This window comes from Phyllostomus discolor, chromosome 6 (assembly GCF_004126475.2).
Source record: "Phyllostomus discolor isolate MPI-MPIP mPhyDis1 chromosome 6, mPhyDis1.pri.v3, whole genome shotgun sequence".
NCBI lineage: Eukaryota > Metazoa > Chordata > Mammalia > Chiroptera > Phyllostomidae > Phyllostomus > Phyllostomus discolor.
Window position 1 is genome coordinate 26,636,340 of NC_040908.2, and position 15,681 is coordinate 26,652,020.

Here is a 15,681-nt window from a genome sequence, read left to right on the forward strand (position 1 = left end):
AATAGGGCTCACATTCTCCCAACTGCCCAAAGCTCTCCTGCCCTGTGTCAGAAATGGGGTTCTCTTGTCATTGTCACTCTTGACCTGTGACCGTGCTCAGCTGAGGCTATCACACGTCTGAGTGCCCCGCTCCACGCAAGACACGACAGTGTTTACACGTGAGAACGCAGGTTTTAAAGGACTTCACGGGCCTCCACCCCCAGGATCCAAGCTCCGAGCTACAAAGTAGCATCTTCGACCTCTTGTGAACACAAGTGTGAGAAACCCTCGGATGCACACAGACCACACATCTCGGCAAAAAACTGGCATGGAAAGGGAAACAGGTGTGCCCACTGATTCCCTCCAAGACACTTCCAGGGCACCAGTGCCAGGCTCTGTCCTCACCCATGGGTCACGTTCCTGGGGAGGAAACGACAAGGGAGGAAATAATGAAGGGGGTTTCAGCAAGGGCACACCTGGGGCAGGGCTGGTGGAGATACCACGTACGAGCATGGATCCCAGAGCTGTGCACTCCGGACAAACGTGCAGGGGCCCGGAGCCTGAGGCTGATGCAGTGTTTTTGCTCTACCTGCACACAGTGCTGTTTCTTTGCTTCGTGCAAAGAAAAAGATAAGTGCCTATTTTGAATTTGCTAATGCAGGCACTTCTTTTATTTGTACCAAGGCTGCATAATACGGGTTTTGTAAAGTCCGCAGGATATACTCCTAATGGAAACACTTGCACGCGAAGGTACAGCACCAAAGCCATAAATTACTGTGATTTTGTGCCCCCCGCGGGTATGAGTTCCACCGTACTTCAGGAACGCCGCTTTCCCTTACAAAAACGCTACAAATATGTTTTGTCATAAAAACAAACATTAGATGAAAACTGTGCTCACAGACATGAAGTATGCAGTTCAGTCATTGCAGACTTCAGGAATGAATTGTACTGGGAAGAACAATTTGCACTCTAAAGCCTGCTTAATAATTTCCTGGAATTCACAGACTCGGCAATTATGCCAGGAAATAGGTATTTGATTAAATAGTGGATAACCTCCCAGTGTAAGCTGTCCAGACTGGGAACTTCTTGTGAAAACGATTTTTCTTGTTTCTGTTTTTGAATAAATAGAATACTCTCAAGAGTGTCCAGTTTTACTTGTAGCTGGAGTGCTTGTTTTGTGTATTCTATGTGACTACTCAGAGTACTGGCGCTGTGACATACAGCTGTGATTCTGGGTGTATAGCTTCTGTAAGTCCTTGTTTTCTCGGCCAGAGTATCAGGCAAGAGGGGTGTCTGGCACAGGATAGTGCAGACTCGGCGTTAGCTATTCAACTCGATTTACCATGAACTCCAAGCCAGGATTTCGCTTCGTAAGGGATATAGACAGGAGACAAAGAGCTGGTTGGTTTGCAGGGGGTTCACAGCCTGTGCGATACTCGCTCAATTTCCAGTGGCTTCGGGAGCCCCGGAGAGAGAAAAATTAATACACTGTGTGGGAAGAGGGCCCTGAGGAAGTGGCAGAAAGGCGACACTGATGCCAGCCTGGGATGCACTCAGGAGAAAGGAATTAGGAGCGTGGAGGCAGAGAGGAAAGGTGAGCTGAAGACAGTGTGTGAGGGTAGATCTGAGTCATTTATGCAGCTGTGAAACACTCAGACCCGAGAGATAAAATCCCCAATGCTATAAGTGTTGACTTATCACATATCCAACCCGACTAATTCTTGCCAACTTTGTACCCCAGGGATTTCAGATTAGCTACCTGCCTGTCCTTAAGCAGATTAGCAGTGACTTCTCTGGCTCCCCACAAAAACTGCACCCCAAGGAGCCTGGTAACAACAGAGGCCACCACACAATTCCTAATTTAAAATTTCCAGAGTGAAGTCCTTGAATTGGCTAAAAGTGGTTATGCAAAGTTTGACAAGATAAAAATAAGAAGCCCACAGGTTTTTGGAATACAATTTATTCAAAGCATTTCACATCAAAATTAGGTTCAAATACATGGATGTTCAATTACATATGAAATGCTACAGTTTCTAAAAGTTTACAATGATATTTACTTTTCAGAATTAGCCATTTGCTTGTAACTTGAGTCTAAAATGTATGACTAAGTGTTGCTATCATTGTGTTTACTCTGTATTTCTATTTAATTTCACTGGTAGATATTTAGGAAGCACTCGTAAGCCCACCCAGGACATACAATCATTAAATTTTAAATCCCTACATACAAAAATGGAAAGCCAATCAGTGCTAAACATACATGACAATGTAGTTAGTTCTTCGTCACTGCACGTTGTGTTTTCCGGCCCTGTGTTTAGAACGCCGGGTGGGGAGTTGTGCCCACTCTCTGTCTGCACTACAGCCACGGTTACCAGGGTCCACATGCACCGCTGGCCTGGAGTCGCTTCGTGTCACTGAGATTGTACTCAGTGTCCCCACGGGTGACTGTGAAGCCCAAGTACGCCCCAAGGTTACACCTTACTTTAGAGACCTAGGTAAAAGAACAGGAGTAAAACTTAGCTCAACTATGAGCAGAACTGCAAAAACCAAGGCCTGCATCAGTGGAATCACTGATGGCGTGAGGCTCACGGCAGTCAGACGACACCGAGACTCCGGCAGGTGCAGGTCCTGCCCTCTGGGGTGCACAGAGGAGAGTGTCGGGGAGTCCTCCAGGCCGGGCCGGGCACTGGCTGGGCCCGAGTCCTTAGGTCTAAGGAGAAGAAAGGTGAAGAAAAGCATGGCCAGCGCTGTAACATTTATTTCTGGGCTTTCCTCCACCATCCCTCCCTCTCAAGCCATCCTTGGGCTCCGGTTGCAGGGAGGCTGGCCCCGAGAGGCACAGGTCAGCAGCTCCAGCAGCCAAGGCCCGCTTCCTCCCCCGAGGCAAGGCCGCCCCTCGAGGGAGCAGTGGGACCAGGTGAGGGGTCCCCGAAACCAACACAGTAGGTGGTCACCAATTTCAAATAGACGAGGAACACCGCAAAATGGGGATAATTCTCAAACAAAACATTTTCAACTTCTTTAGTAATTAATGACCTAATCCCCATTCCTTTGTAATGGCAAACTGTTTTGACTACCACCTTCAATTCTTTCACAGCCACCACTTGCAATGTGGTGACAGGTGTGGAAGCCCGTTTTGGGGGTAACTTTGAAAAAGCTAAATACCAACCAAGATTTCACTCCTTTGTGTATTAAATCATGTATTTATAGAATATGAGTATAAAGGGCCAAGCCCAGTATTGGATGTATTTTCTGCTGACAAAGACACGAAACCAAAACGGGAGGAAACGCCTTGCTCCATTTCACGATCAAACTCACGATCAAACTCACGAATGAGGCTCAGTTTCAGAGACTCCTGCGCACGGAGGCTCCCGGAAGCCACTGTGCTAGAAGGTGAAGCCAGGTGAGGAGCCTCCGGCGCCGGCAGACAGAACCCAGACCAGGGCGAGCAACAGTCTCCTTGAGTCTCTGCGTCTCGCTGCACAACGATGAGCACTAGATCTGACGACTGGGGAGATGCCTTCCAGTGCCAACACTTTACAAAATGGAAAATTACTCACAGCTTCCCGCATGTAAAGAACTGATAGGGAACAGAACACCAAGCATCAGAAAGCTCATTGAACCTTATTTTGTCCAGCTCCAAAATTTTTCAAAGGAACAATATTAACAAGTCCTAAATAAATAACCTCTTATGAAAACAATAAATGAAATTAAGTACAGGATTTACAGAGTCAATTGGAAGAAGGCTCTGAAAAATTATGGCTCCACACAGGAGGAACCCCAAAATGCCACAGAAATGCCACAGGTTTCTGTCACAGGCAAAGCCCCGACACTCTGGTGACGAAGCGCACACAGTTACTGTCAATAAGATTTTGAGTATATCATATCCCCTATTACAAATAAATACCAGCGATACACAGACTGACGTTTCATTTATTTATTTTTGTCCTTTCAAATACATTTAAAAAATAACATTTTAGACACAGAGTCACAAGTACACACAAAACAAAGTAGTGCTTGCTTGTTTCACAAAGGGTTTGCCCGTAATTCCTTTAGCTGCTTTGCGTAAAATTCAAAGCTTTCCTGTTTAGGAGACAAAAAGGAAGGGAAGGTAAGACAAAATTCTTAGCAAGAGGTGATGGCACGAAACTTAGAACTCATGAAGCACTGCAAACAGGCAACAAAGGCCACTGGGCCCAGGGCAGCCGTGTGCCCCGGGCTTCATTCTCTGTGATGCTCCCCGGAGCCTGTGGTCCCAGGCCCCGCGTGCAGAGTCCACGCTAGCACAGGGGTGTGCGTGCGTGGGTGTGCGTGCGTGCGTGCACGTGCGTGTGTGCATGCACGTGCAGGCATTTCTAACTGGCACGGACGGCTAAAGTATCTGAAATCAACATGGTGTAGTGACGTGTAGTTCAATGACACGGTGAAAAGCAGTTCTGCATGTGATACCTCTTGCTAAACAGAATGGTTAAACAAAACTTCCTAGGTGACCTACTGAACAAATGGCAGAAAATATCTGCAAGTCAGAGTTCTAGGAAGGGGTTAATATCTAAAATATAAAGGGACTCATACAAACCAATAGCCAAAAAAAAAAATCCTAAAAAGTGGTCCGAAGACCCAAATAGACATTTTTCCAACAAAGACGAACAGATGCCGACAGGTGCAAGGAAAGGCGCACACTGTCACTCGTCATCAGGGAAATGCATACCAAAGCCAAATGAGAGGCCACCTCACACCTGTGAGAGTGGCCCTTGTAAAAGACAAGAAGTAACAAGCGCTGGCGAGGTCCTGAAGAAACAGGAAGCCTCATGCACCGTTTCTAGGAGTGCAAATAGGTGTAACTGGTATGCGAAACAGTACATGCAGGTTCCTCAAAAAATTAAAAATAGAACTACCATACGATCCAGCAATTCCATTTCTGGGTATTTATCCAAAGAAAACAAAACACTAATTCAGAAGATATATGCAATTTCATGTTCATTGCAGCATCATTTACAACAGCCAAGACAGGGAGACGACTTAAATGTCCATTAATGGATGGATGGGTAAAAGATATGTACACGCACACACAAACAGGGGAATATTATTCTATTATAAAAAAGGAAATCTTGCCATTTGTGATAACACCAATGGACCTTGAGGGCATTATGCTAGTAACTTAGAAAAAGATATACTAGATAATTGCACTTATATGTGGATCTAAAAAAAACACGAAACCGAGCTCACAGACATAGAGAATGGGTTGGTGGTTGCCTGAGGAGGACGGTGGGTGAAATGGGGCCAAAAGGAACAAATTTCCAGCTATAAAACCAGTAAGTCATGCGGATGTAATACACAGCATGGTGCTTGTTAGGTAATAATACCAGATTGCACATTTGAAAGTAGCTTGCAGAGTGGTTGTGAAAAGTTTTTATCAAGACAAAAAATTTGTTTCTAGGTAAGGTAATGAATATTACTGGACTTATTATGGTATCATTTTATAATATATATAAGTATCAAATCATTACATTGTATACCTGAAATACAATGTCAATTATGCTTCAATAAAAAACTTTCCTAGATGAAGAAATAAAAACAAACTTAATTGCTTAAATGACTAAGCAATTAACAGTTCCATGATACACTTGGCTATTGAAATACAGGTTATTAAATCCTAGTTCGAGTTGAAATGATGAGAAAACCACCCCAAGGACATTTGCTAAATTCCTACCTGTAGGTGAAGGTCGGAAACTGACCTGGCATTTTAAACCCCAGTCCCAGGGAGCTATGCCCTCCTCCGCCCACAGCCAAGGACTGAGGGTTCAGTGCCTGAAACCCTCCCCTGAGGGCTCTTCACAGAGATCTAATCCTCGTGTAATTAAGTACTCTACTTATTTTTCTTTACATATTATTGCAAAGCATACATAAGCCTGTAGAGGTAGTTTTTTCCCCTTAATTAAGAAATACTCACAGGGGGTTCAGCAAAAGGCACAGACTCTCCAGCCTTCTTCAGCAGAACTGCATAACGTTTTAGAAACAGATTATCCAATTTTATATTCTTTGCGGTCAAACTTTCATACAGCGCTTTGGCAGACGAGACATCACTGTCCAACACTGAGGAAAAAGATATCAGTCACAGATAAAGGCAGCCTGTCTCTCCCTTCTCCCAAAACACTCAGCTCTTCAGGGACTCCTGGATCCCTGGATCCCTAGGCAAAGGGGATCTTAACCACCTTTAGCAAAAAGCCACATTTAGAATCTACAAGCTCCTGCACTCCTTCCCCAGGCCTCTCCTTCAGCATTAATCAGTATGAAAGAAAGAAAATGATAAATACAACTATTTTAGAAGATCCGTGATTGTAAATGGGACCACAAACTGAAGTCCTCAACCACAGAGTAAGCACACACCCTTTAGCTCTCTTCTACCTAAAATCACACTTTGAAATCAAGCTAATTGGGCGACTATTGTGGTGAGGGGCACATAAATTATGCAGAAGTCTTTATCTACCTACATCAGTATCAAGATCATCAGCTAAACACCACCACCAAGACTTTCAATATGTTCTTCTGTTATAAAATAAGCAGGCATGAGGGATGTTTCCCTTAAATGGAGTGCCCTAGGAGCTAGGTTTGGCTAGCTCTCCCTTCAGGCTGATCTGCAGAAGGTTTCTTTGTAAGTTTACTGCTAAGATTGTAAAGGGCTCTGCTACTAGCTTGTTGGTAATTGTTAACATCTAAGCCCCTAACAACCCCCTTACCCTACACTGATGTTCTATGACCAATCCCAACTCTAGCAGCACCAGGAAGAGCCTCCAGGGTGGATGGATGCCTCTGGGGTTGAACAGATTGACGGGGTAGGTCGGGTGAATTCAATGTCCTGTCTCAGTCCTTCCCCTGACACTGCCAAGGGCTCCGCTCAGCGGCTACCATCTCCCAGGATGCTGTTCAGGAAAAACTCCATCTCGTCTTTCACCACTTATGATGGCCCTGCTCCTCTCCCTCCCAATTCCCAAGTGGATTCACACAAGTTAGTAGTTTTTTGTGTTTGACCCCATTCCATGTTACTATTTAATATCTGTTAATTCCCCAAATGGAACTTTGAGGTTTATGATTATAGCTCTGTTCTGAAATACGATGAGGACTGTCCGGAAGAAGTCCAGCCATTGTTACCATAATGAGAACAGTCTGAGCAACATCCCTGTAACCTGCAGCCAAGGAGAGGGGACTGGAATGTGCTTGTGTGAAGGAGGACAACTTCACTGTACTAGTCAGTGAGGGCGGTAGAAACACTGAGTGAGCATGTGTACTGTGTGGCTGCTGCATTCAAAATGACTGAGTGTGTAGAGCAACAAATCTGCACTAAATTTTGTGTTAAGCTTGAACATTCCTCTGCAGAAACTATTCATATAACTCAGAAGGCTGCAGCGATGGGCAGCTGGTGATTGGCAGCTTCATCACAACAAGGCGCCTGCTCATGCAGCATGTTTCATGCAGAGGTTTTTTTTGGAGAAACATCAAATCACCCAGGTGACTCAGCCCCGCTACAGCCCAGATTTGGCACCCCGCAACTTTTGGCTTTTCCCCAAACTAAAATCACCTTTGAAAGGGAAGTGATTTCAGACCACTGATGAGATTCAGGAGAATATGGCAGAGTAGCTGTGGTGACTGGGAGAACTGTGTGAGGTCCTAAGGTGCCTACTTTAAAGGGGACTGAGGCATCCTTGTCCTATGTACAATGTTTCTTGTGTATCGTATCTTCTTCAATAAATGTCTCTCTTTTTCATATCACATGGCTGGATTCCTTCTGGACAGACCTCATGCATCATGTTCTCCAGACAAGGATGACTCCAGAGAACTGACTTACTAGTTAATTCTGATTGCAATCTGTTGTCCTGCCAACAATAAAATCAAAAAAGCAATTCTTTATTTACCCCTTGCATGAAGTGAGCAACTCAGTGGGTGGCCGATGGACAGGTGATCAAAACTTAGAAACGCTAACATTTACCTTGATTACTGAGGACATTTTAGACTGGTTCCCTTTCACATGTGATGGGCGGCAATCAGGGAACAAAATGGTTAAAGGACGGGAATTTCGACTGGGACTTAAGGTAAAATCTGGAGCCCACTTTTTAGTTAAGGGCCTGTTATTTCAAAGGCCTAGGTAGGCAGGGAGGGTAGGGTACTGAAGGAGCAAGAAGACCAGTCAAGTGGTAGGTCAAGTATGCACCTACTGCATGCAGTGTTTCAGGTGGCAGGGCTCTGGGGAGACTGCCCTGTTCCCGATGTGCACGCTCAAGTGGCCTTCCGACTCCTTCCAGGGGCTGGGATGGTGCTCCACACACCAGGGCCCCTCTGAAAATGCTCAGTGACACTGGTTTTATGTCAAAGTTACATAGATAAATCACATTTTTCTTACAGTTTTTAAACATAAAACTGTAAAACATTTATATAATAATTATTTGATATTTAGGATTACTACCTTTGAGCTGAAGACTTAGTTAACTATACTGCAAATATTTAAACCACTTAAATGGTATAATCAGATTAAATTTATTACCGTAGCTTTTCATGATGGAAGTGTATGCTTCTTCCTTTTCAGTTAATTCAGGAATCAATTCTAACAAAGATTTCAACGTTTGTGCCTAAGGAATTAAAACACAGGTCAAAAGACTGTGAAATGTAACATTGATATATAGACATTGTATCACAAAATCTTGACAGTAATTATAATAAAACTGCCTACTCAATTTAATGGACTATTTCCCCTTCTATATACAAGCATACCTCAAAGATACTATGGATTCGGCTCCAGACAACTGAGAGAAAGAAAGTATTTTAATAAAGCAGGTTGTAATTTTTTTTGCTGGTGGAGGGTCTTGCCTTCAAGTTGTTAAAAAGAAAAATACAACATCTATGAAGCATGAATTAATAAGCAAAATGCAATAAAATGAGGTATGCCTGTTATCTCAGTATTTGATGTTAATTTAATAATTTACAGGCAAAACAAACAAGTATTTTTCAAGTTAATGCACTTCCACTTCCATTTCCATGAATATTTTCCAAAAATATTATAAAGACTGCTTCTTTTGTCAGCTGGTCAGCAGGAGGTTATGAGAGCCCAGAGAGGAGAAGACATAATTACTATCTTTTGGTACCAAAATTTTTAGGTAAAATGTGATGAATTCAGCCACACATTCTGAAGTTTTCCCTACTTGGTGTATAAATAGAGCATTTGCAGGTCTCACGGGAATTTTTACTGACTGCTTTCAGTTTTTAGCTCCTGAGCGGAATACAAGTGCCACTCCCAAGTGCGTCACCACCGAGCATTCCCGAACACCGCCGCAATGTTGCTGGAACAAGCAAAGGTGGAGTCCACAGAGCTCCATGCCCCGTTTCCATCTCACCAAAGAAGTGAAGTCTGGCCTCATTTCTCTACTGTCAAACAGGAAGGCACCGTAACTGGAATTTTTAAAATTCCAAAACCACTTTTTGGCATGTCTGTCTGGTCGGCCAACACCTGGACCTGCATGTTTCAAGGACTTGCTGCAATTCCAAGTCTCCGGGAGGAATGTTCCGAGCAGATACTCCTGCACGTTTCCCGTCCCATCGTACTAGCAAGGGAAGGAGGTGCTTTTCGTGGCACAGCCCCATATGGAAGTGACAAGAGCTTTTTAGATTTCTTATACTTTTCAATCACAGATTTTCAAAAACTAGTCTCTTTGAAAGGAATAAAAGGGCAACTAAATATTTTCAAAAAGTTTTTTGTTGAAAAAAATACATGAGCCAGAAATGAAATTTGCAGTAAGGTGAAGAAAAACTTTTTTTAAGTGTGTTTATGTGTGCGGGAAGTATACAGAAATTAAGGAGAACTTAAGACTTCCCAGACTGGAAACAACCTCAATGTTTCACAATAAAACAAACATCAAAATTGGTGCTCAGTTTGAAACTTCATAATGTGCCCAAATAAACTAAGAATAGGGTTCCTGGTGCTTAACCAATAAATAAAACTAGATCTAAATAACTATTTTTTCAACATCAAAAATAGAACGTGGTTCTGTTTTACATGGCACACACGCACCTTTTAGCGTACATAAGTGCACAAACTGAGAACATTAATTCTGGGGCGTACCGGTTTTGAGGCCAAATGGTTAACCTCCCTGATGGTTTACACCTGAGAAATGGTCAAAAACAGCCACCTAATGCGAGGAGTGCTTCTGCACTGCTACCTGTACCAAGTGACCCAAGCAACAGGATCTCCACCTTCCACTCTCAGGGCTCTTAATGCACAGCTACGCACACGGAGAGTGCACTGTGTGACCCTGTTCTGCGCCTCCAGTACAACCAGGGAGCCAGAGCCGACTTTCTGTCAGGTACGGAAAGGTGAAGTCGCGTACAGACAAGGCATGCCTTTGACCTCCACAGTGGTTTCGGATAGGCCCTGGACCAGTAAGCTTTCACGTGACGCTCCCATCTTTGGTTTACAGCATCAGTGATTTGTCAGCAAGTTGAGCACAGTACCTTTCCTGGTTTCCGAGAATTCCTCACACAGAACACCAAGAAAATTGGGGTTTGTTCAGCAATTGCTCCGCATCTCTAAAAATTAAATCATCATCCAGTAAGTGAAGGTTTCTGATAAACAAGCAGACCAAGGGGAGTATTTCCAATTAAGAAAGTTCACAATGATACAGTAATGTATTATTACTAATAGGAGGGCCTAAGAGTTGACCAATTTTTTTTAAGGCAAGAAAAAAAGAAAACAAGTGCAGGCTATGTCAAGCTTTTGTGAACATTGTCCTTGGCATTTCAAGTATAAAGTTTGTTTAAAAAGACAGGGGAAAAATTAAACTAGTACTTCAACAACCAAAGAATAAGGTTTAGGACTGCGAAGAAAGAGGAAAAAAAGAAACACTATTCCTCTCCAATTATACTGCCAAGCATTCACAAGTGAGCTAGGGATCATAAGGTTAATTATACATTTAATAAGGTGTCAGGGAGATAACTGCTCGTTTCTTTATAAAAATTAAAATGTACAAAGCACGTTCTCTTTAAAGTATAATTACCTACACTTATGCATACAAAAGGACTGATTTCAATCTCCCTATTTTATAAAAGGCTTTCATTGCAACAGACAGCCAGTGCTCGGGAAAGAGACAAAAGTTAAACTCAAAAAAAAAAAGTTTATATGACAGACCAGATAAATCAAGTGTCTATCCAATCTTAGATGCTATAGTAAAATCAAATATGGCAAGACAATATTGCAGTTTACATTCTTTGTGGATGTCATGCCTTAAGTTTCTAAAAAGCACAATCCTCTTTCAAAGCTTTAAAACACTGTCAATACTAAAGCGAATACTATAAAAAGAACTTTTGGGGACAGAGAACGTTTACATTATAAATGATGTTTTCGACATCTGTGACTAAAGCGTTCTTCAGCACAGTGAGAATACCCTTTTACTGACAGGCAGGTAGAGGGTGGGTGAAGGTTTATCACTTGAAACCTCAGTCTACTGAAGGCCTGAAAACGCAAAGACTGCTGCTGTTGTGTCCACACTCAGCTGCCGTCAAGAGCCCCCGGACAGGCTGCTGTGGCTCAGCGCAGGAGGGCAGCTGGGGGGCAACACCCCTGTCATCACCCATCCCAGGCTGCTGTCAGCTGGGGTCCCTGGGAGGAGCCTTGAAAGATTCCAGCTCAGAACAAGCTGGGAGAGGAAATACCAAGTGCCACCTTGCTAAAGAACCATCAAAATAATGTGTTAAAATGGAATGAATACTATCACATGTATAATTAGATACACTTATACCCCTAGTAGGTATACTTAGATATGTACACACAAAGATGAAGCATTAGAGTTTATTTCAAGACAGAACTTGAAATACCAAAGGCAAGATAAAAAAAAAATTGCTGAAATCCCTAGCTTTCATAAACTATCTTTCCAGTTATGTTTTTTTTAAAGGTAAAAAAACCCCAACAAAACAATAAAATTTCCAATTATTTAAAAATTTTCTGTTCAGAAATAAAAGTACAAAAGCCTCAGAGACAGTGCCAATACTTTTAAATACTTTATACTTTAAAAAAAAACTGTTAACAGATATTTCTCAGGCACACCTTAAAAAATGGCTTGGATTCCACTGTCAAACTGGATGAAATTTAAGGATCAAAACTAGAGCTCAGGCAAATGGGTACAGTTTTATCATTCCTATCTACTACATATGATGTGTTGCAGCTCATAAAAATGTAAGTGAATATAACACTATTTACTATCAGAAATTGGTCCCAGACCTCAATTTGACACAGGGAGCCTACACAAACACAGCCGCTGGCAGGCTCACGGGGACTGTTTGACTGCCACCTGCTGGGAAGGGGCTCCCCGGTGGCGCCTGTTTGTGTACACTGCCAGTGGCAGCTCTGATCACCCACCGGTTCGGCACTTGGAGCAGCTTTATGTTTAATGCTGTTAGAATAGCATGAATGCGGTTGTCTCCCTCCCTGAAGATTGCTAATTTAACTGAGAGTGCGGGCCACAGAGACCTGCATTTGTCATTTAATGTGCCTGTGACACACAAGTGAATAGAAAGCAAATTCAACTCTTAATAAACCTTGAATAAGGCACTGAGAATGTTTGAGTATGCAAGTGAGAAGCCGTACTTGAAAAGCAAACATTTCCTACTTTTTGTTTGCAAACTGTGTTGCCATGGTGACGCACAGTATTTACAGCATTAGAGAAATTAAAGTAGGAAATCAAAGGAATTGTTTCGTGTTACCTATCTGCACAGAAACATTTGTTTTTAAATCATTTTGGCGAAACAAGTCTTCTTTCTCTCCCCTCCCCTCAAACCTAAGGGCATTTCTAGTCTGATCTGGCATGTTTAAAACCAGCAACCCACAATTGACAATCTAGTCCTTATCAGGCAACCTCGATTCGCAATGAACTTACATGTGCCAGCAGCACCATACTTCGTTTCTAATATCCCACACCACACACCGGCTAAATAAGTAATTTCTCAACCTGCTGCTCACAAGCCACCGGCCCCACTGCTCTAAGTGTGGTGGGTCATTACCTGTAGGAGAGCTCTGGCATCATCCCCCTTGCCTGAATCCACAAGCTGAAGGAAAAGGTCAGTGACTGGTTTGTATACTGCAAACTGATTGGCCAACCTCTCTGCCATGATTCTTACTGAAAAAAAAAAAAAAAAAAAAAAAAAAAGGTAAGAAAAATCTTTCCTTTAAACCATCTCCCCCCAAAATTTGGTCCAGTCTCACTAGAACGAAAATGTGCTTCTGTTTATTTTAGCAAGCACAGCTAACTTACACTTTTCAAGAGCTGGTTCCAACTGCTCCTCTATCACTTTTCTGAATAAGTACGCCAGGCCAAAGTACTGGGCTTCCACAGCTTGACTCCCCGAAGTAAGCATATTTTCAATGTTTTCTATTGCAACATCAATGTTATTGCTATAAAATAAATTATAAAGAAATATCTGCTTTTGTAATAATAGCGCAGGCAGCTTTCGTATGAGATCTTACTTTGGGATTCACACATGCAAATGCTTTAGGAAAAAAGGAAGCTACGTCCACAATTAACGGATAAAGAACACTGTGCCAGCTGAACTGGGTCACAATTAGGTAGCAACAGTTTATGCTACAATAAGTGAGGCAGCTGCTTATTTGAAAACACTACAGGTAAGATTAAACACCTATATACAGAAGCATTAATGACGATAACTTAAAAAATTGTATCTTAAGTAATTTGATTTTTCAGCTCTTTAGATGTAAAATAAAAACTTGTATGAGTGCTACAACTTTGGCTTTATAATCTACAATGCTCACTGCTGCATGAGGTAAAGAGATTATGCACCATCTCATGATTCTTAAAGATGCTGAGGATGTCTTTAAAAGGTGCATTTTCAAGTTTCTCAACCCACAAACAAAACAATTTTTCTCTGTCAGGTACTATAGAAAACATCTGAAAAATGTTCAATTTATACTAAACTCAGAAAGAAGTATCTCCACATTTTGCATTAAAAAAAGCCAATCACATAGCCTTATTTAGGAAGTTAAAATAAAAAATTATCGTTATGACTTTCTGGTTAAGGTACTCTGTAGTTGCTACTCTACAGATTACAGCATTCCAAATCCAAATAACCAGTTTTATGTTGAAATTATTACCTAAAACATAAGAATTCTCTAACTACATATGAAGACTCCATTACAATAAACTCTTCTCATGGGTTTTAGTTGGAAAAATTATTTACTAGTGAATACAAACATATCCCTCACATCTTACAAAACTGTGTTTATATGGTAACATTTAAAAATCCACCCAGCTCTTACATGGATAATTTCCTTGCTCTTTCAACTCAACATAATCACATTTTCTCACTAACGGGAAAGTGTGAAGTTCTATTTGGGGAAATAGTTTTAAAAGGAAAAACAAAACACTACTTCTCTGTCCAAAGAAACAGAGACAGACAAAAAATGCAAACGTTACATTTTAGTATCACAACACACTAAATGCATGTAAGGCTAACTACTAAAGAAGATTTTCTTCTGGAGGCCCGAAGAGGGTCAATTCCATGATTATCCCCATGAGTCTTTGACTTGAGCAAAGTTAATAAAAATCAAGTTCTTATTTCCGCCCACAGTGGTGATGCTTGACAAGGAGTCGAGAGACGGTGGTAGGAGAATCCCCTCCGAGTATCTCCCTTTTCCAGGGTGTGTGATGACAGGGGCAGGGGGCAGGAGGGTGGGGGACCAGAACCTCCTATTTATTTCTGACAAGCTTGCCGGGCTCTGTCACCACGCTCTGGCAGAGTGTCACCCCCAGTGTTGCTGGCAGCCAATGAACTCGCTTTTCACTTCTGTAACAAAGTGTTTCCACGACGAGAGACTGTATGAATGAGAACACTTACCAACTGTGGAACACATTTTACGAATTTGAAAAATTTGATAAATGTTCTTTATTCTAGGATTTAAAGCTAACACACATTTTGTAGCCTGTAAAAATAAATTATTCCCTAATGGTATGGTTTCTAATAGCTTTAGAAAGTTTTAACAGCTGGTATTAGAGATAATGCTCTTTCCAGTATCCAATGGAGAAAAAGAAAGCTTAAAAATACTCACTTCTTTATTTGTGCCAAAGCAATGTTATTGATGAAAACCATATTTGAAAGCCCAATCGAATCTTCAAGTCCATTTACCATCTTCTGAATTGTGTGTACGCCTTCTAAATCCCCCTTCAAAGCACAGCCCTGAATCAGGCGGGTGACCGCCACCCGCGAAGGGGTCTGCCTCAGATCGAAGACCGTTTTCAGTGTCGTGAGCGCCTCTACGACAGAAGCGCAGGCAACCAGGTCAGTCTTTCATGAACCACACTGACTTTAATGCACTTTGAAAACCAGCTTTTAAATATGAGCACCAAGTGGCCATAAACAAAAAGCTATGAATAATTTATTCTAGATTACAGAAAATATTAATATTTTATAAAAATAATAATTTATTTGACTACCTATATCAGAGACCAGAGAAATGTCCTCTAAGTCACAGACAAAATAACAAATGCTATTGAAAGAACCTGGGTACCACTCTGGGGTAACATTTAGTGACTAATTTCAAGGAAAATGACAAATTCAGAGATATATAAATATGAATTTTAAAAATTAAAAGTATCCAAAATTACGGAATGTCTACCCAAATTCATACTTTCCCGGATTTTATTATACTCAAAGACT

The 15,681-nt window shown here is 41.8% G+C and overlaps 1 protein-coding gene across 2 annotated transcripts in view; it reads right to left on the reverse strand.

Annotated features, from left to right (window-relative positions):
- Positions 1 to 2,258: 2,258 nt before the first annotated feature.
- LRPPRC (leucine rich pentatricopeptide repeat containing) overlaps positions 2,259 to 15,681 on the reverse strand; it is a 104,439-nt gene continuing 91,016 nt past the window's right edge. For both annotated transcript variants that reach the window (XM_036027912.1, XM_036027913.1), the window contains exons 32-38: positions 15,074 to 15,278; positions 13,266 to 13,405; positions 13,015 to 13,130; positions 10,474 to 10,548; positions 8,513 to 8,597; positions 5,927 to 6,069; positions 2,259 to 4,059 (exon numbers count right to left, since the gene is read on the reverse strand). In XM_036027912.1, the coding sequence (XP_035883805.1) occupies positions 4,003 to 4,059; positions 5,927 to 6,069; positions 8,513 to 8,597; positions 10,474 to 10,548; positions 13,015 to 13,130; positions 13,266 to 13,405; positions 15,074 to 15,278 (821 nt within the window). In that variant the 3' untranslated portion in view covers positions 2,259 to 4,002. The remainder of the gene's footprint in view (positions 4,060 to 5,926; positions 6,070 to 8,512; positions 8,598 to 10,473; positions 10,549 to 13,014; positions 13,131 to 13,265; positions 13,406 to 15,073; positions 15,279 to 15,681) is intronic.